Genomic DNA, 26788 nt, shown 5'->3' on the forward strand with positions numbered 1-26788 from the left:
AATGCCTTTATTCTCTTGGCAATAAGTTCCCTGGACTAGCTGTTCATTATAGTAGCAACTTTTCAAGAGACAGCCTACACAATCAGATAGAGTATTTTAAAATTGTTTCACTCAGTGTCTTGGGTTACACAGTATATTGCCATATAATATGGCTGTTTTTGCTCAGCAATTGTTTTGGACCCAACCAAATGTCAATTAACCATGGTTAAACAATCCATGGCTTAGTGCAATGTGTGAATCCAGTCAACAAATAGGGGATTTAGCCAAAATTATTTCAGCCACAGATTCCCTGATAGCAGCGTACTGATCCAATCAAGTTTTCCATATTTTTTCCTCCAGAGATAATTTTCAGACATATTAACCAGCAAATCTAATATTATGGGAAGACACAAGGGAATAAACTGCCAGCTAGTAAATTGGAATTATAATCTTTTCTTGAAATATCAGCATACCTACAAACTATTCCTCCCATTTGTTCCTTGGCTCTGGACTTTTTGATTCTGTGGCATTCATTAGTTATATCTCAGGCCAACAGAGAATATTCCTATTTTATTTCCTTGCATTTGTTCCTTTGGAAAACTGAAGTATGTACTGTGAGCCCACAAGATTCTACTCCAGCAATTTTTCATTTGCCTGCAACTGGAGCCAAATGAACTCCTTCTTGGAGCCAACTCACACATGTATCCCTATCACTCATCATTAGTTAATACTTCAAGAGCCTAACTCTCAGATCAGTAACAAATTTTGCTGGGAAAATACTAATTGCCAAAGAGAACAAGATGGCTATTTCATTTTAAAAAGTTGTATGCCAACTTTCAAAACAGTGTTTTCCCAGGGCAGCTTACAAAATACTAATCCAGCACTCGAACAACCTTTCATCATACTCTCCTTCAGTAGTTCTTTAATCTTTGGAAAAGCGATTCAGATGGGATGAAGTGAAACCCCCTCCCAATACTTTAAGAGCAGCCAAGAATTTGCTTTTAAGATTTTCACTTGTTCTTTCACCCCAACCATGCCCCTTAAGACAAAGCAGGTTTCACAATATATAATAGGAATTTTAAGATAATTTTTGTATTAAACTAATCAACAGAAGATACCTTAAAGAATCAATACAATCTCAACAATAAAGTAATATAACATGGATCAGGATGAAAGAACATAAGAGACCTTCAGCTCAGGCTGATCTACTGCCACCCAAGTATTTTTAGTTGAAGCACTGCTTTAAACACATCTTTATTGTGCTCTTGCCCCTTATCTCCAATTCTTGGTCATTTGTTTTATGACCACCATTTTCCTCCATTACCATGTCAAGTGAATGACTGTCTAGCAAAAATGTCCTATCAGTAAAAAACATTTGGGGGTAAAAGAACCAGAGTCTTATGATAGTCCAATTCTAAGATCTCCAGTATGGTACCCAGGGTGGCACTTGGCTGGCAGAGCTTCCCTTGTGCACATCTGTCTCCCTATCCCAACTGAAGTGTTACAGTGAACAATTAATAAAAAGGGGAGCTGGTATGCTGCACATCACTAGCTTTCTGCATTACTTGACTCACAAGAACATCATCCTGAGCCCCAAAGGGAGTCCATAAGGTTTCTTTCTGAATTGGCTTTGAGACTCTGTGAACAGGAAACATTCTGATTGGTGCTAAATGGGTATTTTGTGAACAGGCACACACCCCTTTTGAAAGATCATTCATGACAAATTCCAAATGTGCCTTCTAAACCAAAAAAGACAAGAGCTCTTTGATCTAATTTGAAACAAATTTACAGTGTTGGTTTACAAAGCCAACTTTAATCCAGTGGAACCAAGCTACAAACACAGCAGAGATACTTGCATGATAAATAAAGTGAATAAATAAATAAGGTTTATGGTAATATTAAGAGGAAATGTTTCTAGATGTTAATCTTCTGCTATAATGTCTCTTATGTACAGCAGGAGCATGAAAGCTAAACTAAAAAGCTTTCTGTTAAACAAGTGCAGAAAAACTGGGATAATTTCTTCACAGGAAAAAAGGCTGAGGGGGAAGGGAGAAAAAGAAACATTAATCAAACAGAACTACGCTGAAAGTTATTTAAGGCTTATGCAGAGTATTAAGATAGAAATACAAAATAATGAGTCATTCATACATCTACATGATAGGAGCGTGTGTGCATATATGTTGCAACCACTTTCAGTTCATCAACTCATGTTATTCTTGCACTATCACTGTAAAAGTGCTTCAACTCATACTTACTTCCCAGTCCAGAACTCACCAGTATCTACACCAGTGTTTCTCAACCTTGGCAGCTTGAAGATGAGTGGACTTCAACTCTCAGAAATCCCTAGCCAGCTTATGCTGGCTGGGGAATTTTGGGACTTGAAGTCCACACATCTTCAAATTGCCAAGGTTGAGAAACACTGATCTACACTGCAGTATTTCTACTGAAAATGTCAGCCCAACATCCAGTCCACCCATCTCTTTTTACCCACTCCCCTCTTTCTCTCAGACAGTAAGATAAAGCAGGGAGGGACAGGGAGGCCATGAATATTCCACAGAGGGAATACAAAAGCGGGGGACTGTTTCTTGTAGTTGTCTCATGTTGAGGGTTAAAAATCTCTACCTACCCTTGGAAACCCAACTAGCTGCCTATATCCAAGGTTCTTTTTGGAAACTCCCCATCATTTTATTCACCTGTTGTGCAAACTCATAAATATCTGAAGAGGACCCTATAATATCTATGTGAGTTGGATAAGGTATAATCAAAACATTTGGAAACTTCTTGTTCACAAGCTCACAAGCCTGCTCGTGTTCCTGTTTTTCTGTTCTGGTGGGCCCTTTCCGAAACAATCTTCCCTTGCGTAGAGAGGAATGCAGTTCTGTCAGCAATCCTTCAATTGTATTTTTGGCATGCTCTAACTGGCTAGAGTCTGATTTTGCACTGCTGTTACAGAGATAGATAATGGTAACCTCACCATCTACAGATTCATAACTGGTAACACCATATTTTTCTAGATTCTTTTGATAGAGTTTGCTTTTGAACTTTTTCATATAGTGATATATATCAGTATCAAGAGCAATAGTTAGTCCTTCCTCACTTGGATTTTCAACAGTGCCGTTTCTTGACTTGAAGGGTAATCCATGGTTTCTTGGTTTCATTCTGGATCTGTTATCTGGCACCCTTCCTTTTCTCTTAAAGGGTTGTTCTAAAAAGGAACGTTTTAAAATCAATGCAAGTTTATTTTGGAGAATCTTGATATCTGGAAATGGCCCCTGCACAGTTATTTGCCTAGTTGTGTGCAATGGTCCAAAGCTCAAATTGGGGAGATTCTCTTCAAGTTTTTGTACCAGGTCTTCCAAGTTGCATCTTTCTTCAAAACTGGACAAATCGAGGGTGCATGTTACACAGGTGAAAACCTAAAATTGCACAACAAACAGAATTTTTAACTGAAAAACAGTACCAAGATTTTAGGTTACAGCCACAGATACAGTACGTATTCCTTCATCCAAGCTTCCTTAAATTGACTGCTCCCAACTCCCTGTTTCTTCAGTTCATTCTTCTCTATTGTATATTAGATGGAGCTTTACAGCCAACAGAGCTACATTTTTCTATTATGATTGTACTAATAGGCTTTTAACTTTTATATAAAAGACTTGGAGTTAGGGCTGACCAGTGAGTGGGACATGTTTGCGAATAATACCAAAGTGTTCAGAGTGGTAAAATTAAAAATGGAAGCTCTCAATGGATCTCTCCAAAATGAGTGAATGGGCTTCAAAATGACAAAAGCAGTTCAATGTAAGCAATAAACTGATGCTTGCTGGCATTAAAAAAAAACGAAAAAGTACTTCATTTATACATTACTGGGACCTGAGAAATCAATAAAGGAATGGTGGGTGGTTCATTAAGAATCTCCACCCAACATGTGGTGGCTGTAAAAAAAAAAAGTGAATTCCATGCTTGTCATTAGGAAGGGAACTGAAAATAAAACTGCTGATAGAATAATTTCCTTGTATCAATCTACAGTGAGACGATGCTTGGAATATTGTTTATGCTTTGGGTCACCACACTTTAGAAACATGTTAAGACTAGAAAAGATGCAAAAAACAAAACAAAACAAAAACAGGGGCAGCAAAAGGAAAGACTACAGCAACTACATCTGTTAAGCTTGGAAAGCAGGATAGTAAGGAGAAACATGACAGAGGTGTATAAATGATGCATGGCATAAACAACAACCAGACAGAGATGTTTTTCTCCCACGCGTACAATGTTAGAACTCGAGGTCATCCACTGAAACTAAATCCAGGGCGACTCAGGAGAAACAGAAGGGATTTTTTTTTTCATGCAGCACATACAGTTACACTGTGAAATTGGCTGCCAGCAATTGCAGTGAATTTAGGTGGTTTTAAAAGGATTCATGGAGAATCAAACACTCAACAGCTAGTAACACGGATGGCTATTTGCTACCTCCTGAATGGCAGGAAGCATGCCTTGATTTGTGGTAGTTGAGAAGCAACAGTAGAAGGGGCCGCTGCCCTCCAGCTCAGGCTTCATAAATGCATCCAGCTGGCCACAGTATGTTATACAATGTTGGATTAGATGGTCCTGTGTCCTGATCCAGTAAAGCATTTCTTAAGTTCTTTTGGCTGAATCTGATCTTATAGCCTTCTACAGAGTCCAGCCTGCTCCAATGAGGATGGAAAAGTGGAGAGGTGACAAAGGCAGGCAGGCAGGCAGGCCCCAGCTGTTCAGACTTTGACCATTCTGTTGAGGGGAAGATCTGAAGGTGCTTCTATACACGGGCAACCAGAGGCCCTCGCGCAAGCAGACTGAACATCTCCTGAGGCTTATATATTTGCTATAGCAGATAACCATGCTTAGCCTTCTATGCAGATATGCCAAATAAATATGGCAAATAAATATGGCATGCAAATGCAGCATATGCTTGTGTATTCAGAAAAAGATATCCCATATCAGGGTATTCCCCTTTAGGGATCCTAGCCAAACTGGACAAAATCAAATAAATGGTAAAATGTCATTCTCCATCACTCTGCCAGCTATTGAAATGAGGATGTTCTCTTTTTGTCCCAGGATAACAATGTGACCAAAACTAGAAAGAGATTGTAACAAGAAAGAGATTCTTATTCAAAGACTTTCTTTTATGACTTTATATTCAAGTGCATCTGCTTAATAATGTTATGCATTTTGTTTCCTGTATCAGAACTGTTTCACATTGCTTTCACTTGAATATTTTACCCTGAACAAGCCACAGGTAAATCAGTAGATTTGCTCAAATGAAAAGAATATCTCATATGAGCTGCAAATAATACCAACACTCTGAGTGTGGCCTTAATTCTGTGTAATTTAATCGCACATGGAAATCAATATGCAATACTTCAACTGACAATTGATGGCTGTGCTTGTGCACAGATCCTCAGCAAATTCTGCAACAGTTCTGCCTTTACAGCAGCATAGCTTGCTTGCTTAAACCACTTGGGTTGATTTTGATTAAACCCATTACGGATCCTATAAGTATCTCTGGAATTATGCCCTTTGAACTTTCCTTTTTGAAAAGGAATGTTTGGCCCCAGAAGTTCCAAGCTCAGCTAAATTAGATGACATCCCAATCCCCATCTTTTTATGACCAGTTAAAATCAAAGGAAATCTATTTGAAACATGCTGATCGTGACAGGAATGCAAGACAAAGCAAAGGTAATCACTTCCTGACGTGAGAATTACTAATCACATAATGGCCACATCAAAGTCAGTGCAGGTAGATTCCCCCATTAAACACTAAGTTGTAATAACTTACACTTCCTCCATATGGTGATACTTTGAGGAAAAAAGCCTTATGCAGCCTCTTGTCTTCTAAGATGAGTTTGCCTTTCCTGAGCACATTCTCTGCAACTGAAAAGAAATTCAGATTTTCTTTTGTTAACCTGCCCCATCCCCCACCCCGCCATCAGCACACCACACACAAGATATATGCACGCTTTGATGGCTGGGATACCACATTAGTATTCCTCCTTTTCCCCATAATTTCCCTGTTGGATTCATCCCACAACTGAACATTGGATCCTGATACTGTATGGATTGCACAAGATTGTTCAAGGGAGAGAGAACAGCCTGTCTCTTCACAAGATTAACTGGTAGCAATTGGACTCCCCAAGTTTTGGCTGCAATTTTTTCATCTGCCAGGCAGCTGATACTTTTATTCTTGTGCAAATACTTTCAAACCCCACACAAATACTCTCTTACTCTCTCTTCAGCCTGTTTGCATTTATGTCTGACGAGTGACTGTAAATCCCACAGAGAGAGATTTAAAGGCGTAAGAAGGTATCCCAAGACATCTAGAATGCAGGAGGCAAAAAACATGAATTCTGTTTTATGGTTAATGATCAAATGTGCTATTCCCTATTACCTTGTTTATCCTCAAATGTTATATATGCCACTCCTTTTGTTGATATAGGGTAGTCTATGTCCTCCACATCTCCACCGTTATTCTTTGTCTTCTGAAAATTAATCATTAGGATGTCAGCCATTATGTCCTCACTTAGAAGGCCATCTGGGATACCACAGACCACAACTGTTCTTTCGGGCTTGGCAGACCGTTCAGTAGCCTGTGGAATATACACACCACATCTTTTCAAAGGGCAAGAGAGGTCCTCTTCATCCATCTTGCACAAAGACCCCAAGCATTCTTTGGGGAATCACTTTCCAGCCTTGCTGAAAAAGCTGACCCCATTTCGCTACAGTAATGAACAAATATTTTATGTATCAGTGGATAGGCTATCACTGGTACAAGTTAATTTTGATTACTAATACACCTGATTTGGAAGTTTTCAAGAAATAATGCAAAAAAAAAAAAGTTACAAAGGATTACAGGTTATGTATGTATGTATACATAAGGTATGCATTTATATAGAATCCAGCAGGCAATGTCTTGCAACAATCTTAAATGCAGAGCAGCCAGAAATCTGATTATCAATACCAAGAGCAAATGGGCTATGCTTCAGTATTTGTTCTGGTTTATATTTTATTTTTGGTATACTTATATCCTGCCCTGCCTCCAACAAGAAAGGAGGAGGTTTGGCTGAGAAACAGTAGCTAATCTCAAGCCAGCCAGTGGCCTTCAGATTTGAGGATTTAAGGCTGAGTGTCTCCAGTCCTAATCCAACACTCCAAATGTTATTCCACCATGGCTCTCAAAACTGCTTTCCTGAGAAATTATGTTATATCACAGCAGGATGTCTTAGACTCACTAATTAAATTAAAAGCTTGTTACTGACATGTTCATATTAAATACAGTCAGGTCCAGAAATATTGGGACATCAACACAATTCTAACATCTTTGGCTCTATACACCACCACAATGGATTTGGAATGAAATAAACACAATGTGCTTTAACTGCAGACTGTCAGCTTTAATTTGAGGGTATGTATATCCAACTCAGGTGAACGGTGTAGGAATTACAACAGTTTGCATATGTGCCTCCCACTTGTTAAGGGACCAAAAGTAATGGGACAGAATAATAATCATAAATCAAACTTTCCCTTTGTAATACTTGCTTGCAAATCCATTGCAGTCAATCACAGCCTGAAGCCTGGAACGCATAGACATCACCAGACGCTGGGTTTCATCCCTGGTGATGCTCTGCCAGGCCTCTACTGCAACTGTCTTCAGTTCCTGCTTGTTCTTGGGCATTTTCCCTTCAGTTTTGTCTTCAGCAAGTGAAATGCATGCTCAATGGGATTCAGGTCAGGTGACTGACTTGGCCATTGCATAACATTCCACTTCTGTCCCTTCAAAAACTCTTTGGTTGCTTTTGCAGTATGCTTTGGGTCATTGTCCATCTGTACTGTGAAGCGTCGTCCATTGAGTTCTGCAGCATTTGGCTGAATGTGAGCAGATAATATTCCCCGAAACACTGCAGAATTCATCCTGCTGCTTTTGTCAGCAGTCACATCATCAATAAATACAAGAGAACCAGTTCCATTGGCAGCCATACATGCCCACGCCATGACACTACCACCACCATGCTTCACTGATGAGGTGGTATGCTTCGGATCATGAGCAGTTCCTTTCCTTCTCCATACTCTTCTCTTCCCATCACTCTGGTACAAGTTGATCTTGGTCTCATCTGTCCATAGGATGTTGTTCCAGAACTGTGAAGGCTTTTTTAGATGTCGTTTGGCAAACTCTAATCTGGCCTTCCTGTTTTTGAGGCTCACCAATGGTTTAGATCTTGTGGTGAACCCTCTGTATTCACTCTGGTGAAGTCTTCTTTTGATTGTTGACTTTGACACACATACACCTACCTCCTGAGGAGTGTTCTTGATCTGGCCAACTGTTGCGAAGGGTGTTTCTTCACCAGGGAAAGGATTCTTCGGTCATCCACCACAGTTGTTTTCCGTTGTCTCCCGGGTCTTTTGGTGTTGCTGAGCTCACCGGTGCGTTCCTTCTTTTTGAGAATGTTCCAAACAGTTGTTTTGGCCACGCCTAATGTTCTTGCTATCTCTCTGATGGGTTTGTTTTGTTTCTTCAGCCTAATGATGGCTTGCTTCACTGATAGTGACAGCTCTTTGGATCTCATCTTGAGAGTTGACAGCAACAGATTCCAAATGCAAATAGCACACTTGAAATGAACTCTGGGCCTTTTATCTGCACATTGTAATTGGGGTACTGAGGGAATATCACACACCTGGCCATGGAACAGCTGAGAAGCCAATTGTCCCATTACTTTTGGTCCCTTAACAAGTGGGAGGCACATATGCAAACTGTTGTAATTCCTACACCGTTCACCTGAGTTGGATGTACATGCCTTCAAATTAAAGCTGACAGTCTGCAGTTAAGGCACATTGTGTTTGTTTCATTCCAAATCCATTGTGGTGGTGTATAGAGCCAAAGATGTTAGAATTGTGTCGATGTCCCAATATTTCTGGACCTGACTTTACATTTCACTTGCTTTCCCCCCTCAGGTGGTACACTATTGCTTGTAATAGTACCACCTGAGTGGTAGCATCTGTGATGCTACACTGCCTCATTTATCTAAAGATAGCTTATTGATCTTTTAGTATAGAAAGTATAGAAGGAAATGGTATATTTCTGTTCGCAGAAAGATATTGGGGGAATTCAGCCAAATTTGAAACAATGCTGTATTGTAAGAATTGGGGGAATTTACTAGCTATTAATTAATGCCAATTCCTGATTTCACAAGGTTTTGGAATATAAGATTTTCACTCTTGTTCCACCAGCCTTTGTGCACATAACTTTTCCCCAGAGGTGCCTTTTTGCCTAACCCCTATTCAGAAAACCACACATTTCTTCTCATCGCTTCCAATGGAAGAGTTTATGGTATTTTTATGGTCTCACTGGAACATCATGTTTCTCTATTTCTGCTGACACACAAATAGGTTTGTCTTTCGACCACTGCAGGAGGTGGACTAGGGTCTCTATAACCTTTATATCTTCAAAATATAAGGGACGTGAGAGTCAGCCATTATTGTTTGTTCCTAACTACTGTCATTAGCCCTGATTAATGCATCCAGTCTACAATCTCTATTTTTTATAGATGGATGGATGGATGGATGGATAGATAGATAGATAGATAGATAGATAGATAGATAGATAGATAGATAGATAGAGATATACATATATGTATGTATGTATGTATGTATGTATGTATTAAAGATTTTTAAAAAGGGAGATAAAAATACAAACTAATATAAAGTAAGGAAAAGAAAAAGAAATCAAAGAGAAAACTAAAAGTACAAGAAAGGGGAAAAAGAAAAAGAAAGATAGAAAAGAAAGATACAAAAAATGGCTTCCAATCTTCTTTACAGCAGTTATAAGTACAATTATAAATTTACCTCTTACTTTATGGTTGCAACTTAACTCTCTTTCATAATCTATCCTGCCTAACCGTCAAAACCATAAATGATAAGCTCATTTTTTTTTCTGTTTTATGCAAAAAATCCATTAGGGGTACAATCTCTGTTTTCAGACTGATTCTGAACTGCAGCTGTCATATTTGAATTTCCTTCCTTTTTCCTTATGCCTGCCTGCCTGCCTTGCACTACCCTGAGGATGGAGAACTCAAAAATTTGCTCCTTTTTTCCCTTTTTGTGTGCTCTTTTGGTTCCTTCTCAACAGAAATGGGAATTCAAGAACATAGTTCACTGTTCACAGAACAAGTCCCTGGCTGCTTTTGTAAAGAATCAGTAATATGGAGGCCCCAGTAAGCTTATGGTATGAGGGCCACAAGTAAGGGAAGAGGTTCCACACTATCCTAGTCTTATAACATCACCAATCTCACTTCTGACACTGGCAGGAGAACACAGAGTACCTGCAGTGAGGAAAATGAGAAGTTACACGAGAAATGAATGCCTGCATTCAATATCAGGAGTTGTGTGGAGGTTACTGTGTAAAAGTGCATAATTGATACATCATTTTGATCATGAAAGCAAAAAGCTAACACTCTGCAACCAAAGTTAATTTTGCCTCACATCTATATAAGGCACTTAACATCTATTCACTGGAGTTTTCTTTCAGAAAGCAAAGCAGAGCAATAGTGCCTACAGGCCCTTCTGGAGGAAAGCAATTAAAAACACTGACAAGAATCAAAACTTTTAAAAATTCTCCCTGGAGTGAAGTAACAGGTTCAAAAAGACAGCTTGCACACTTTTCATTTAAACTCATTGCCCATTTTTATCAGCTTCTGATGCTTAAAAGGGCTTGAAGCAATCAGTTACAGAGTGGACATTGTTTTTAATATGTTATGTTAAACTGACTTTTTCTCTTCTGAATTGCACTTTTGGTTCACCAACATAGTTTGAAAGCCTCAACAGAAGAAGAATCAGAATTCTTCTCACACCAGCCAGAAAACAAGGAAAGTTAAAAAATCCTTTGAGGGGAGTTGGGCTGAGATAGCACTAGCCCATATTCACTCAATAAGCTATCATGGCTGAGTATGAACTTGGACTAAGACCGGGGAACCTAGGTTCAACATGCTAACTGCTAATCCTTTTGACTCTATTTCTTAATTTCTGAGCTATAATAGGCCACAAAAAAATAATTCTAGCCTAGAAATAATTGTTGGAGCACCTTGATATTCATCACTTATAAGGGAAAGTTTTACCTGGGCCACTCCATCCTCACTTGCAGCTGTTATAGCAAGAGATACAACAATCAGGGTGCTGTAGTGGTTACAGTGTTAGATACAATGGGGAAGACCCAAGTTCTACTTTAGCTCAGCCACGGAAATTCACTGGGTGACTGCACTAATCTCTCAACCCAACCTAAATCCCAGGGTTGAAAGGATAAATGAAGAGAGATCCACGTCAGCTGTCTTGTGTTCCTAAAGAGAAGCAGGTTATAAATCTAATTTACCATCATCACACCACCACTGCCACTACCACAACAATGGGGGAAGCAAAGGCCCCTCTGAGTCTATTTCTGACTCTTTATGATATTCCAATTCTTTGGCTCTAAAAAAGGAATGTGATTGTGTAGGACATGTCCAGCAACAGCTATTAACAGTAGAACCTCCATCTCAGGTGCAACCAATCTCTGAATGTTAGTTGCTGAAAGACACACAATAGAGAAGCAGGGCTTTGACCCTCACCCTCCCCTGAGACATTTTCAAAAGCTTCTGGCCAGAGTTCGCTTGAACAAATGGCCCCTGGTCTGATCCAGCAAGACCTTTATTAAGTTCACACAGCTTTAACTGAGAATGTCAAAGGCATCACCCAGGTGCCTCAAGTTTACCTCTGGAACAATTTAAGTGTCAATGCCATCATTCTCATCAGTATGCTTATGCAAAAAGAAAGAAAGCCAGCCAGCCATTGAATATATTCTTAAAGGGATCGAGAGATTCAAAAAGGAATTCAAGGGTAATTTCAAAAAGGAGAAGAAAAAAGGATGGTTGCTGGGGCTTTCTTGAACTGCTATAAATAAAGCACAGACCCTGTTAAATGGAAAATTCAATGTAGATGGATGAATGCCCAATTTATATTTTGAACTTTTCATGTGGTATCTCCTCTCACATGAAAGAGTACTTATCTGTAGCCTATAGCTCTCTGCTGTTTCCACTGCATCCTCCAAAACTAATTTAGTTTCCCCATAGGACTAGGTACTATAAAGCAGCAGCATTTTGCAGGGTTGAAAAACAAAATTGCAAGAAATACTATGCAGGAACATTAGCTCTTTTCCATAAGAACTGTACCCACAAATAAGTTCAGCATATTATTCTACCTCTTGTTCCTATTAATGCCCTATGTTTTTCATAGAAAATAATGTTAAACAAGATTATCATCTGTGCAAAGTGTGACAGAAAGCACACGTGTCATCTGTATTTAATTTTAAAAAGCTGATCAAAAGAACTAACGTAACAATAACTATAGATTGAAATTTAAGTAGGGAGTGTAGAAAAAATATTCCTGGTCTTCCTTATTCTTCATTCTAATTTAGGTAGTCAGGTTATATGCCAGTCATTCCCAACCTGGTCCAAGGGAACTGCAATGTCCATATTTCTTGCAAGTGTGTTAACAGGTAGTTCTGGCACTTGTAATCTGAGATTTGTAATCTCAAAATATTTCTGAGGCACCAGGTTGGGAAAGATCCTCAGTACTTTTAAATTCACTGCTTAATTTGGAGATTCCTCCTTTCTATTGCTTCTTGCTATTTTCATCCACCTTTGCTTGTTTGCTGTGCAGTGCACAAGTCCTGCTCCTTCCAGCAGAGAAAGAACAAAAGAATTAAAAGTGGGAAAGACAAACCATAACTGCATAAAGCAAATCACCTCTCATTCAAGAGGCAAGAATGAAGAGGCTGAAGAACTCAAAGCAGGTCTTATAATGTAATGAAAAGGTTTATTTTCTTCAAAACATACCATCCATCTCTTACAGATGAATATTTTCTCTTAAGATGTCATTTATTTCTCAGCCTTTCTACCATGTATGAATGAAACTGAGTTTCACTGAAATAAACCATCATCAGGAATTGTGACACTTCTGTTTTCCAGATATTCTTTCTACTAGTTTAATTGCAGTGGTAGCAAGAACAACCTGGTTTTGATTTAGGATATTATTTGAACCCAAACAAATGTGGCTCATTCAATAAACCAGGGTTAAACCATGACTGAACACAATGGGTGGATCCAGAATCAGAAAAGTATGGACAGGATCCATCAACAAGGAAGCCAAAGTTTCAATAATGCGTAGTTTATGCATTAAAAAAAAAGTATACTTTCATTCTTACAGCCAGTTTGATGTAGTGATGAAGGTACCAAGCTAGAAACTGGGAGATGGTGAGTTCTAATCCCGCTTTAGGCCCAAAGCCAGCTAGGTGACCATGAGCCAGTCACTCCCTCTCAGCCCTAGGAAGCAGGCACGGGCAACTTCCAAAACCTTGCCAAGAAAACTGCAGGGACTTGTCCAGGCAGTCACCAGGAGTCAGCACTGACTCGAAGGCCCTCCCCCCAAAAAAACCCTCATTCTTGCAGCAATCAAGGCTGTAGTTTAAACCCATGCTGGAAAGTGGAAAAATGCAGATGTTTGTGGCACACATCCTATCACATCCCATGCAATTATACGCTTACTTAAAGTATTGTCTCTTGCTATTATCATTTAGATTCTTATCCCTCCTTTCCTACAGGCGCCCTGCGGGTTGTTTCCACCACAATAAACAATGCTTGAGTTGCGAGATAGAAATAACGCTTGATTCGCCCGCGGTTGAGACTGGCGTTGGACGCCGCATCTCCCCAGGTCCGGCCCCAGCGAGAAAGAGCCTCCTTTTCTGAGACCGGAGAGTGGGGCGTTCAAGTCCTACCACGATTGCCTGCCTTCCCTCTGCCTACAGGAAAATGATGGCGGTCGACACAGACGCCCCTGCTTACAATCCATATTAAGGTTTCCTTTTCCCAAACGGCTCAGCAGAGAAACTAAAGGAAATGTACGATTCGCCCCGTGCACGGGGGTTAGCAATAAAGGCCCAACTGTGCAATCACTTGCCATAACGCGCAGTTACCGTCCCGCAAAGCTTCACCTGGGAAACGCGACGCCAATGTTTCCTTTCGTTCCCAAGGTTGGCTGCAAAACCATCGAAGGCGGAGTAACAAGAGGGCATCCTGGGAAGTGTAGTTCATGCCGCTCGGAGCGAGAGTCGCGTTACAAAGAAGGCGGCCAGAGGCTAGTCGCCCTTTTCCGTGGTCTGAGCCGAGCTGCGGAAAAACGCCCGCAAGAAGAGTTACTTTTTAACGAGAGACAAGATGGTAGAAATTGATCGGCGGCTTTCATACTCCAAGTCATCTTTTAGCGCACCATTTCGGCACGTCTTCACGGCGTCCGCTTGATCAGTTATGAATGCTGCCTTGCCGCCGTTTCCGTTGTTGTTCTCTCTGGCATGGCTTGTGCACGCTGCTGTTTACCGCCGAAATTCTGAGATTGTTAAACCATTTGTTTTGAAAGGTGGCACATGCGTTTTTAAATATTCTCTTCACAGCGATAATGCGAAAACTACATTGGTGGGAAAGAGGGAACAGAATGATGTGATCAAAAGGTCTGACCACGTACATAAATGATTTAAGATAAAATGACCTCCTAAAGTGCTGTAAGTTTTATTCAAACCCGGAATAGAAGTGACTAAAAGCAGCATTAAGCAACACTTTTTAATCTTTTAACCTGTCACTAGAATAATTGGGATCCAATATTAGAGCCTATAAATTGCAATGATATAGGACAAGCAAAGCTATCCAGTTCTACTTGTGGCAAACAAGACAGATCCATCTTTTCCTGCAGCCAGACTCTTCCATAATGTGGAGGATCCTTGGCTGGATGTTAAAAAAAAATAAAAAATCCCTTTGCAAGAGCTGAAGCCTCTTTTGAGTTGTCAAATGCATCCCAGATATTTTCAGATTTTCTCTTCTTGCATATTAGTCTGAGACTGGACTCCTACACTGCCCTGGTCGCAACTGGGTTTTATTTTACTGGAACATATGGTAAACTCAGCCATGTGGCTTATAAACAATGGTTTTAAGTTAATCAGGAAGCAGAGTTCATTAAATCATGGTTTAGTACATAAACCTGCGTCATATTAGATCACATGTTAGGTGATGCAAGTATTGGAATATAGTCTGATTTTGACTGTTTGGACCTTTCTCATGAAAAGCATCTTTTGGATGAAGTGATAATAAATTTTAATTTGATTATAAAATGTGTCTGTAGCCTATTCTGAACGTTTATTAAAAAATAAAATAGTTCCAAATAGTTTGACTTGTGAAATTTATTGAGATTCAAATAAACAAAATAGAGGTTATACAAGTACTGAGTTTATAATAGAAACAATCAAGGTTACAATATAAGCCCATTAGCTAGTAAGTGTAAACTCATCTTTTTGTTGATAGCCCACTTTTCCTCCCTTCATTTTATCATCACAACAGAAGACCTGTGAGTTAGCTTGAGCTGAAAGTAGTCTTCCTGATTAATTTAACTGGTTGAATCTCAATTTGCAACAGAGGAAAACATTCTACCAGTGATATTGCTTTCCATGAAATAAGGTGCAAGAGGTGGGGAAAGGAGGCACTCACTTCTAGATTGCAGTTTTCATATTTAAAAAAAAAAAATCAAAAGTCTTCCCATTCAGTGTCAACTCTTCAGATTTCCTAACTGGTTTAGTAAAATAGGTCTACAAGTAGGATTGAGATTTCCCAGGAAACATGCAGCCAAGTGCTCTGAAGAACACATTCAATGAATCTTACCTGGGATTCTTGGGCATTTGTACAACTAGACTGTGGGCGATCAAGGCAAAGCCTCACTTATGCTTCCAGTGGACACAGGCTACATCTGTAACTTGCAGAGCATAAGAGCACCTTTATTCCTAGGCCACAGAATATTGCCATCATACAATTATGCCACAGGCAGTTCTTACTAACTACTTGTACTGTAAGTGTAAGAAACCATCAGGATTTATTGAAGAGAGTTGTGACTAGATCGCAACTTAAGCCTCACTGATTTCAAGAGATTCAATAAAACCAACTGAAAAAGGGACTTTTAACAGAACATAGCTTTCAGTAGGATTTAGAAGGTGGTCCTGCCGCTATGCTACGACCAACTTCATTCCTAAACCATTACAGGTTTATTATTCAATCAAACTCTTAGCATAATTGGAAGCTAAGCCTATGTACATCTTCAAAAGTCTCATATAAAATCCCCTTTATTGATCTCAAAATAGGCAATTTTTGTTCCTTTGGGAACGTATGTCACTTGTTCCACTTCACCCCCACCGTTGCTAGGTTTTTGGAAATGAATTTCAATCACATCTTCCACATTCTCATCTTTCTGTTCTGCGTTGATTCCTGTTAACAGCACAGTTTTCTTGGAAGTCCCGGAAAACATCTGGCATAAAAAAAACCCATACCACATGTTACCTCCATAGTCTTCCTTAAGGAAAGCTAAAATTGGAAGTGCCATCACTAAGAGATAACAATCTTTCTTTCATTTTTACTGGTAACAGAATATAAATACACTGTTCAAGAACCAACAAAATGTGACTGTAGATATTGCATCTGCACTCCACATGCCCTTTTTAAAAACACCCATGTATTACAGGATCACAGCAGGTAAAGGCTGAGAAATTAACCATTTGCTCCCCTGCTGGGATCCTAATGAAAATAACTCTTCTATATTGGAAACTCCATAAGGGTCATGGCACATTTTCCCCTTTTGAGTCTAATGTGATCATCAGCATGTCTCTTCTTGTCAAGCCTTGACTCTGACCCAAATAAAGCAGCTGCTTAAAAAGCAGCAATTCTAACAGTGAATTAGGCTATGTTTGCAAATCAGCAAAGCTAAAAAACCTAATTCTTACCTCCCAGTGGGTGGATACCACTGACCATGTTACACAGCTTACAATACTGTCTGAACCCAACACAATTACCTTTGTAATGTCTGAAAACCTGGCCTTGTAATCTATGTCAAACCCTGGATACAACCCCTATTTCCAGAATTCCAAAATGATGGCAGTTTTCGGGTTTAGACAGCAGTAAACTACAAAGCCTGGTTAAAGAGCAGCATGTGGCAGAAAGTACAATAGTATAATCAGACTCATTAACATTTATTTTAATTCAGTGTGCAACATAAACCAACCTTCACTAAATGGAAGAAAACATGGAGACCTAACCATTACCAAACCGCCACAAGTGCTTGATGGTATTCAGCCTACCATATCTGTAGTGTAAAACCTGAGACAACCAGTAGTTGGCAGCAAAGAGGTTTTACACCTACTTAAGACCCATCTAACAGCTCTCCAGATTTTTGCAGCCCATATATGGTTGATGTAATGGTGTAAGCAGATTTAATTCATTCTATATACATTTAATGCTGAGGAAGTCAGTTCTATTGCTTACCCACAGAACACATTTTCCAACCACTGGAAATATAATAGGTAAGTTATCTGGAAAGTAGGGAAATAATATATCAGCTATTAAAAAGGCTATAAACCTTATTCCAAAGGAAGTCCCTTTGAACTCAGTGACTCACATCACACTAAACTGCAGTATGCTTTGATTTTAATGTATCATGTTGTGTCAACCCATCCACTAGTTTGTAAATCGAGACTTAATGGTACAATGTTTTGTACAAATCTGCTCTATTGTGGTTTATTCAGTAAACCACGGTTTAGCAAACCACAGCTTAATGGGTTCATTCAGCTGCTGAATTATCTGCCCTGCTTGATTTTTCCTTCCAGGTAGCTAACCTGGCAATATTTACTTACCTGAACTTTTTCCACGTTACAATTTTTGACAGGTGAAACAGTGAGGAGATGAATCTGTCCAAATATATCAATACAGCATTGTCCATACCTTATGATATTATTAAGAGCTAGAATAAAAATAATAAAAAACATGATTTATATGAAGAGCTGCACATCTGAAAAAGGGTGGTTAATTTTAAATAAATTAAACCCTAAACATTAGTTCCACATATACTTCAGAGTGTAGATACTTATTTCGGGAGCACTAGTTTGCCATTAATTATGGAACATAAGGGTGCTTACTTCAGTGCAAGCCACTAGCGGACTGGACTATAAGGCAAATATACTAATCAAATACTCACTGCAAGTCTTTTTTTCCAACACAATAATAATGCAATTCTAGATAGGTCTACCTGCAAGTAACTCACAAAGGTCCAGGGGAATTAAGTCCAAAATAAACAAATGAACTGTAAAATTAACAGAAAAATCTTGTGTAGCACTTCCTTTAAGAGTTTCACTTTTTCCTTAAATTGGCTTTCTCCAACCTGGTACCTCCAGATACACCACACTATAATTTTCCTTGTTCATTAACCAGCATGGCAACAGCTGTGGTGGTTTGCTTTCTAAAACATCTGGAGAGCATCAAGTTGTGGAAGGCTACCTGGGATTCTAGTGAAAAAGAATGGCATAGTGTTGATACTCAAAAGTAGGGAGTGAAATTTTTTTGTATCCACAGAGCTACTTGCAGAACGAGCAATACCTTCTGATGACAACTGTCAAAGAAGACTGGACATGCTATTAACAATGTGCTGGCTAGGTGTAAATAAAATAGTCAAGACAGAATGATGGGGGATATCGTATATAATTTAAAAATAGAGAGATCCTCAGGAAATGCATTCTTCCCAGTCAGCCTTAAGCAAAAGTTATTCCATATCGTGATCCATGTGCTTTCTATCCCAAAACCAAGTTGGACTTGGGACTAGATTTAAGTAATTAGTTTCTTCTAAGATTATGTGCTTGAAGTCAAGTGAGCAATGCTAATCTACAAACAAGGGTGATAATAGACCATATCCTAAAAACAAACTGGCAGAAATTACCTATAGGCTGGGCAAAGGTAATGATGGCCATTTGGAAGCGTGGATCATAAGATATATTCTGAATTCCACCCAGTTTAGCTTTGCAAAAAAGCAGCTCCAATTTGTCTCTCATCCATTCCATGTGGATATTTACATTTGGGATGTTAGAAACATAAATCTTCGTTTGAGAGATCTTAACATGGAGCTGGAAAAACAATACAAGCCAGTCCCAAAATTATACATATCAAAGAAAATCCATGGATGCAACTATTCAAAACATGCCATGACCATAGCACAATTTCTGATGGGGAAGCAAGTTTTCTCATTAACTATATTGGCCTTCTTTCTAGACCCTCCTAGAATTCTTCTTGGCCATATTGGCTGGAAATTTGGGAGTTATGGACACAACATAGCAAGAGAACACCATGCTAGGGAAGGCCGAACTATACAAAGGATATACTGTAGCTATTATTCATTAAAAACTTTATTGTAATGGTCAAGAGTTAAATCATTTCTCAGATTTTAAGGAAAGAATGTAACAGCTGGAGATAGTGTGATGATTTGTACAACATACTAAGCTAAAATTGTGGTTTACTCAGCAAAGCATAATGGAACTATAGCTCAATGTGGTGGGTATGCCCGGTCAATAGCTAGGGAAATTAGTATAGATTTTCCTTCCTCCAGGCTCTATAATGGATTAGCATTAAATATGAGCTATCAACTACAATGGTTTATTCAACAAACCATCATTGAAAACAAACCATGCATTAGGGTAATGTAGGAATTCAGTTACTTTCCAACTATAGTATGTGTTACAACCAAAGTTTGCCACAACAAGTGGCTGCACACACTTGACATCGGGAAGTCAAAAAAACATTCTGAAAGAAGTCAATGGCAACCTATTTCCATATTGTTGCCAAGAAGATAAATCCATGGTAGGCCAATGAAGCTGTCTTAGCCAATAAGCATGCAGAGTTCATCTTTAACAGAGAATGTTCATGAAATGGTCTTTAAATTAGACCTACAGACAATCCTTGTCAATAAGGTTTTAATCCAATATTTGGCTTGGATTAAAACATAGTGTCATAACAAGACCAATTCAGGAAAAAGGATACAGTATGTCTGTATATATATATTTTGTTGAATCAGATGTAAACATCTAGAAAGGTACATAACTGGAAAAAAATAAAAAATTCAAAGAAAAAGCTTGCCTTCTTTCTATGGCACTAGGAAAAATGATAGAAGGGGAAAACACTTCACTCCAAATTCACCAAATCCCAACCATGAGAGTCTTTATATCCATATAGGTCTAAGCAAAGCCAGTTAAACTTATTAGGCTGCCTATACATGGAGGTCTAGTTACCAATACAGAATATATAGAGTTCACGTTATTTTGATATATGTTTAAATCTTTCATGATGATGCCATTACCTCAAATGTTGTTCCCCTCTTCAAAGCAACAGGACGGGCTTCCAAAACAACCTTCTTATTTTCCAGGTTGATGATATGGCTATGTTTTGTAATCAGCTGCTGAGCAACTGAAGGACAACATGTTAACAGGTTTCCATGCTGAACATTGTCTAAATAGTTCAACTTCACATGAGACATGTAATCAACAACTTTGAGGAAAGTCAAGGTTTCAACAGTAAATTTTGTTGACATAGGAAACTAAGATTTGGGCTTCTTTGTTCTCAGTGTTACTGCTAGTTTTGCATGGTTTCCCAACTCAAACATAACACTATCCATACAATTAGGTCACTCTAATGGTCAAAGTTTCTTGCCAAGGATAACAGGATAATAGATCCCTGAAGGAAGTATTCTCGAAAAGGCTGCATTTTTCCATTCTTGCGGTCAGTATTGATAGATCCAGTAACAACTAGAATATTCATAATTCAGCAATCGGGGCAATGTTACTTTCCTTGGTACTGACATACTTTCACCACAACACTGGCTAGGTTCACACATCATGCTATGTAATAATGGGATCTAATTTGGTTTAGCATATGAACCCAACCTATAGGTCATAGTAAGGTGGGAAACAGCCAGCCTTAAGTTCCCTTTTCATTGGCCCTCTAACTGGATCACCTGATTTTGGCAGTACAACTTTCAAAAGGCAGGAAAGACAAAAATGGCAAGCCTTAACTAGATTTAACATAATTTAAAAATAAAATTTTAAAACATATTTAAAAAAAAAACTAGAAAAAAAATTAAGATCTTGCCACATAAGTATATCTTTTGCCATTTCCCCCAAAATATGAAAGGGCAGTTTCTTGCCAGGAAAAAAAAAAGCCTTCCTCTTGTTCAAAGCTTAGCATGATGTGTGAACCCAGTCACTCATAGATAATTCATTATTAGGCAAGCCCTAGCTTATTTGATGTGTGAACCCAATCACTCAATATCACAGCTGCCCCATCTACAGGAAGACTGACAGAGTTTGGGACCTTTAAAGAGTATCAAATTATAAATTACTTTATTGTTTTTACAGTGGGGATGATGAGGTTAGAATTTCTGCTTCAAGCATCAAAATATATTGGTTAAGATAAATCCACAAGTGGCAGGTAACATTTGAATTGATCCTAAACCTTTGTTGTCAGAAAAATGAAGAGTTTGCTTAACACAGCTTCCCTTATTTAAAAATGAGGAAATACATCATTTGAATATGCACTCCATACCTGATTCTTCTTCAAACTGGATGAGAGCTTCTCCCTGGTTCACCATGATTGGGATTTCTGTAGCTACATGAAAATCGCAGCACATGTTCATATACTCATCTTCATCCTCGACATCCTTCAGGTGCACAAACTTCATTTTTTTTTCAGGTAGGCATTTCTTAAGCTGAAATTTTAGTAACAATATTAAATGGAGATGACAATTTTTAAGGCAAAAGAATGTAATTAAATGTATTATTTACCTACTAGATGGTTTCAGTGACACATAAGACCATAAAGAAAGCTTTTGTCATATCAGTGAAATGCTGCTTTTCCCACCCTCTCCCATTTGTCAGGAACTAAGTATTTAGGTTCACTACTCAAGCACTGGAAGCAGGAATAACAATGTAAATAGGATAAAGAAACTTCAAATAAGCTCCAGCAAACTATCAAGAAATTCAGTCCTATTACTTGGGTTTTACACAAGAGATTTTCAATGTTCTCCTCAAATCAAGTGTATGCATGCCTCCCAGTTTAGGATAACATCAGGCATTTAGTCCCTTTATAATGTTTTCACTTGTCTTATACTGAAATGTGGAACTTATGGTTAAAAATAGTCCTCAAATGATAAGCATGGAAGAATCCACTGCTATCATTGTAGTTCCCCTAATTTATTTGGCTTGTTATAATAAACCTCATATAACTCAGTTTGTTCACATGTGATTGTATTTTCCATAATCACTACATAAAACATATATTGACTACAGGTAGTCCTCATTTAATAACCACTCATTCAGCAACTGTTCTAAGTTATGATGGTGCGGAATGAGGAGACTTACGACCAGTCCTCACAGTTGTGGCCATCGCAGCATCCCTGCAGTCACATGATCACGATTCAGGTGCTTGGCAACCAGCTCGCAATTACAATGATCACAGATTCTCACAATCATGACTGCCATTTGTGACCTTCACAGCCAGCTTACAACAAGCAAAGTCAATGGGAAAGCCAGCAGGAAGTCACAAATGGCGATCACATGACATTGCACCTAACAACCACACAGGATTTAATTAAGAGCAATTGGAACTGCCGCAACTGCCATCATAAGTCGGTGCATTCATGTGACGTCGCGCTTTACGTCGGCATTGTTTAGCAATGGAATTGTCAGTCCCAATTACTGCCATTAAGTGAGGACTACTTGTAATGACTCTTTTCAAATGTTCTTGAATTACAATACTCAAAATCTGACCTCAGGCCATGTTTGCTGGGGTTGATGGACATTATAGTCCAACATCATTTGGTGATCCATGGATTGCTCATCTTGATGTTAACTATAGAACAATAAATTCCTATGCAACCATGGCTTTATTACTTTTTCTTTTCAAAAAAGCATTACAGAGCATTCTGCTTTTCCTGAAAACAGCTTAGAGTAGATAGTTGTATAAATAACTTTCTCCAGGCTACCTGGATTTCCAACGGGATAGGCTGCCAATTAATATTTATTAATGCAAAAACTGTTTTTATTAAATATATCATTAGCAATCAACAACAACAAAAAATAAATAACCAGGGTCTTCAAAATTAGATTAAAAAAGAACATATCCTAATACAGAATGGATTAGCACCACCTTTAAATCTAATATTTTTTGTTATAACTGTAAAACAAAGGCACACAAAATGTTAATACTGAGGGGGCAAAAGAACAAAACAGTGACATTATGACATCAGTAGAAGGTATAAGGGACAGAATTTTCATTGTTGTCCACTGTTTGAGGGATTTGGGAAAGCTTAACGCAATTTCTGTCTTTTTCCTACCAAAAATCAGCAGGAAATCACATAGTTACTTGCCAATTTGCTGAATAATTTCAGCAAAATTTGGGGATTCGAAAGAGATTCAAGTCAGATGCTTGACTAATCCTTCATTTTGAACCCAGTAGATTCATTTGAGGCTGAATAGCTGCACTAGTACAATATATTAGTAAGACAGTGAGAGCAATTACTATAACAATGCAGGAAATCTACATCTATTTACTTGGGAGTATTCAGTGAGATTTCTATAGTTTATTAGACCATGGATTTATGCCACAAAAAATGGTCTAATGAGATAAAATTGGTAGATTCTAATTTTTTGTAAACCACAAATTCCCAGGAAGGAGGGTAAAGTCATTGTTTCTTAAATACAGGATGAAGAATCTTATCCGTCCATTTATGAAATATTTTAAAACATGAAGCAACCCAGCTGCATCCCCCCAAGCACACCAGCTCATTATCGCAGGAGTTTACCGAAAAGCTCTGGGTAAGGTCTCCACATTTCATCTTCTTTGTTTCCAGATTCAACTTAAGGATCTGGGTTTCCATTTTCAGCTTTTTATTTTGCTCATATATTAAGGAGAGTTGCTTCTGTGGAATATGAAAAAAGACTTAAATAGCTAAGAATTAGTTTATGGATGTTTTTTAAAAAATGTTTTTGCAATTTTTTATTTTTTTTTTGCTGGAGAGCACAAAACACCCTTGCTGAAGTTTTAATACGTAAATTTGTAACCACCTCCAGCATTTTACTGAATCTGAATGATCAATAAAATCCCATATAATTAAGCCACAGCTCTATTCCAAATGAAGAGAAGTGTTTAAGCAGTCCAGTTATCTTGCTATGTTTGTTTCAGATAAATCAAGCAAAGAAGACTAAGAACTCTTAGTAGTCCCCAGTATGGACAGAGGTAACACCTATCAGGCTCAGGAGAGCAAGATGCTAAACCCAGAGCCATTCATCCAACATTAACGGGATTAGTTTGGAAATGAATAGGAGGGCTTTGATCTAGTGGAAGCAGGACACAGGAAATGTCTGCCAATTCTCTCTCTGTGCCCAAAAAATGCTTCGTGACCTACTGCACAATAGTCCAGGTTTCCTCCATGCCCTGGAGGAGCCTTTCACAACCTCCAGAAATGTGGGACTTCCAGAACTCTCAGCAACAACCATTCCAAGGACGTCTGCTCTGGAGTATATTTTCAAGGACCATGGGGAAAAGGATGATTTAAAACTACTCTCCTTAGTCCTTTCAAAAGGCACTTAGGTGATCTTAGGCTTAAATTCAGTGTTTTTAAAGTCAAACGCAAAGGCTTTTACAGTTTAGTCCTAGTAGGAAACTAAAGGCCTTTCAGTAGCTCCATATGTTGTTGTCATCAAGAATATGCACGTTTCCAGAAAGTTTCCCACCTTATGGCTGTACAGTGAAGAGCACCACCCAATGAACACCTTCTCATATGGATGTGCCTATGCTGATCTTACTGTTTTTTGCCCAGTGAACATATTGTCAGCTAATAGAGGTTGTATACTGCATTCTTAGCATAATTCTTAATATCCACATATTAGGCTGACAAACTGAAGGTTTGAACACTAGCATTTTTATTTTGCTTATGAAACCCAAGTTTCTCACTTAAATGGAAAGTTTTGTGTACTTTTAAACCAACTATCTATTTCTGAATTTGGAGATTCCAAACTGTGGTGTCAATTACAATCCAAACTTGCCGTTTTGGTCTTAACGTTTAAGAAAATAAACATGCAAAATATGACCATGGTGTTAATACTTGAGTTGATGGCTTCTACTTTGTTATCAACTGCAGGACATAAATTCTCTACAAGGACTAAAAATGTTAGTTTCCTCAGTGAAACAAAATCTGATCAGACACAATTACCAGGCATCAGAAACAAGGCTTGCAGGACGTTTATTTATTTATTTATTAAATGCATACACCACCCAATTCCCAGACTCTGGGCAGTTCATAAAATAAAAACACAGAAAAAACAACAATATAACAAGAAAGACAGAGGAGGAAAAAGATGGCAATAACAAAAACATACACACACTACCCAGAAGAGGCCTCACCCATTCCAGCCAAAAGCTTGGCAGGTTTGACTCAATATCCTGCAAATTTCCACATTTCCCTGCATCAATGTTTAATTCTATTCTTAAAATGCTGGAACATGGATAAATTCTTTCTTTACCTTTTGGTTCTCCTGTATTCTCATTCTTTCGTTTGCTCGCCTATTACTCTCATCCATTAGGTCTGTCAAATCCTTTTGCCTCATTCTTTTTTTCTCATCAACAGCACGTGTTAAAACAAGGATTTCAGACTTTAGCTTTTCAGTTTTTTCAACTTTTTCCTGGGCAAATTAAGAATCTATTAATGCAGTTTCAGTGATTCCAATCAAACAGGGCAGGGTTTTGGGAAAAAAAAACAACCAGCCACATCTAGTCTATATATGCAGCTCAACTGTCACTGGTAAACCTCAGAAGAGTTTATAAAATTTACCTTCCATTTTTCTAGTTCTTTCAGTAGTTCAGTCTCAGTAGTGGGTGTTTCGGAAATTTCACTTTCCTCCATACTCTACAAAACAAAAATGGAAAATGTTTCTTTCCATTTTGTACCAAAAGCTGTTTTTCACATTTCCAAGAGTTTCATTTTTTCTCAGATATGAAATCCATTTATTTACAAAAATAAAGTCCAACAAAAATCCTACCCAATCAGAGATACATACAAAGGCAACACATTTTTGTTTTTTGTTCTTTAAACAGAACCAAGTGACCAAACTTGACTTGGGTGTTTCCAATTCTATATAATTTTTCATCTCATTTACAAGTGCCTAGTTCATATTTTTCGTACACAATAAAAACAATTATAATAATTATATAACTAGCAGAAGCAAATTTTGTCTTGCTTTACTAAATTTATTTAACAAAGCTCTCTGTATATGCACCACAGTGAATGCCAAGATTAAATATATATTCACATTCACATCTAAACTAACAAACCCAGTCAATGTTTTGTGTATTGTCATGAATGTCCCTCTGGAATATCTCAATGAGATTTCTGATTAAAACTTAGCAATTTTTGGATGTTTGCAAAATATATCTGGGATTTTAGGTTTTATATGTTCCATATACACTGGTATCTACTAATTTTTAATCATTATAATACTAGATTAAGGTACAATTTCCAGCACAGTCAGGTTTTTTCTTCCTCCAAGATGCGCCAGACAATAATATCTAGTCCAAGTGCTACTGTTCTACCATGCAATTAATTTACTGATTAATTATAATTGGAATATTAAACCTTTTAAAACATTAATAGTAAATCACACTTTTGTTAAATTTTGATGTTTAGGATTTATAGTCAGTTTGGGAATCAGATTTTGTCCAATTCATCTCTAAGACTGAAATATGTCTATCCTGGAAGCAATATTTGCTTAGATTTACAAGTAAATAATATTACAAATAAATAATAACTTACAAAAATAAATCTAATCAAATACTGAAGCCACAGGAAAAAAAAACATACAAAA

At 38.1% G+C, this 26788-nt stretch overlaps 2 protein-coding genes across 7 annotated transcripts in view; both read right to left on the reverse strand.

The window, feature by feature from the left end:
• Positions 1 to 14153, reverse strand: RBM43 (RNA binding motif protein 43). Of its 5 annotated transcripts, none has more exons than XM_025164243.2 (4): positions 14021 to 14110; positions 6398 to 6488; positions 5789 to 5883; positions 3 to 3395 (listed from the first exon to the last, which is right to left on the reverse strand). In XM_025164243.2, exons 1-4 carry the CDS (start codon positions 14099 to 14101, stop codon positions 2628 to 2630), a joined length of 1035 nt encoding a protein of 344 aa, XP_025020011.1. In that variant the 5' UTR covers positions 14102 to 14110; the 3' UTR covers positions 3 to 2627. The 5 variants fall into 5 exon arrangements, with proteins under 5 accessions (XP_088002670.1, XP_025020011.1, XP_025020009.1 ...); XM_025164241.2 differs by having other exon boundaries at positions 5 to 3395; positions 6398 to 6596; positions 14021 to 14153; XM_025164242.2 differs by having other exon boundaries at positions 5 to 3395; positions 6398 to 6725; positions 14021 to 14071.
• NMI (N-myc and STAT interactor) overlaps positions 9573 to 26788 on the reverse strand; it is a 19985-nt gene continuing 2769 nt past the window's right edge. Inside the window, exons 2-9 of one of the 2 annotated variants that reach the window (XM_015887437.3) lie at positions 25759 to 25833; positions 25451 to 25609; positions 23731 to 23847; positions 21474 to 21636; positions 20233 to 20339; positions 18823 to 19006; positions 17747 to 17853; positions 9573 to 16368 (exon numbers count right to left, since the gene is read on the reverse strand). In XM_015887437.3, the coding sequence (XP_015742923.1) occupies positions 16171 to 16368; positions 17747 to 17853; positions 18823 to 19006; positions 20233 to 20339; positions 21474 to 21636; positions 23731 to 23847; positions 25451 to 25609; positions 25759 to 25833 (1110 nt within the window). In that variant the 3' untranslated portion in view covers positions 9573 to 16170. The remainder of the gene's footprint in view (positions 16369 to 17746; positions 17854 to 18822; positions 19007 to 20232; positions 20340 to 21473; positions 21637 to 23730; positions 23848 to 25450; positions 25610 to 25758; positions 25834 to 26788) is intronic. The other variant, XM_088146543.1, reaches the window with a different exon arrangement.

This window comes from Python bivittatus, unplaced genomic scaffold (assembly GCF_059951505.1).
Source record: "Python bivittatus isolate LINGU-HERP-01145 unplaced genomic scaffold, Pbiv_v1 ctg000480_np1212, whole genome shotgun sequence".
Taxonomy (NCBI): Eukaryota; Metazoa; Chordata; class Lepidosauria; order Squamata; family Pythonidae; genus Python; species Python bivittatus.

Bases quoted from the DNA above. Each gene is read 5' to 3' on its own strand.
- RBM43 (XM_025164241.2), bottom strand. From the start codon at position 14,101: ATGCCCTCTTGTTACTCCGCCTTCGATGGTTTTGCAGCCAACCTTGGG. The intron at 6,597-14,020 runs GTGAAGCTTTGC...TATATTCCACAG, and splicing joins ATTGGCGTCGCGTTTCCCAG to GCTACTGAACGGTCTGCCAA. The intron at 5,884-6,397 runs GTAATAGGGAAT...ATTTCTTTTCAG, and splicing joins AACATTTGAGGATAAACAAG to TTGCAGAGAATGTGCTCAGG.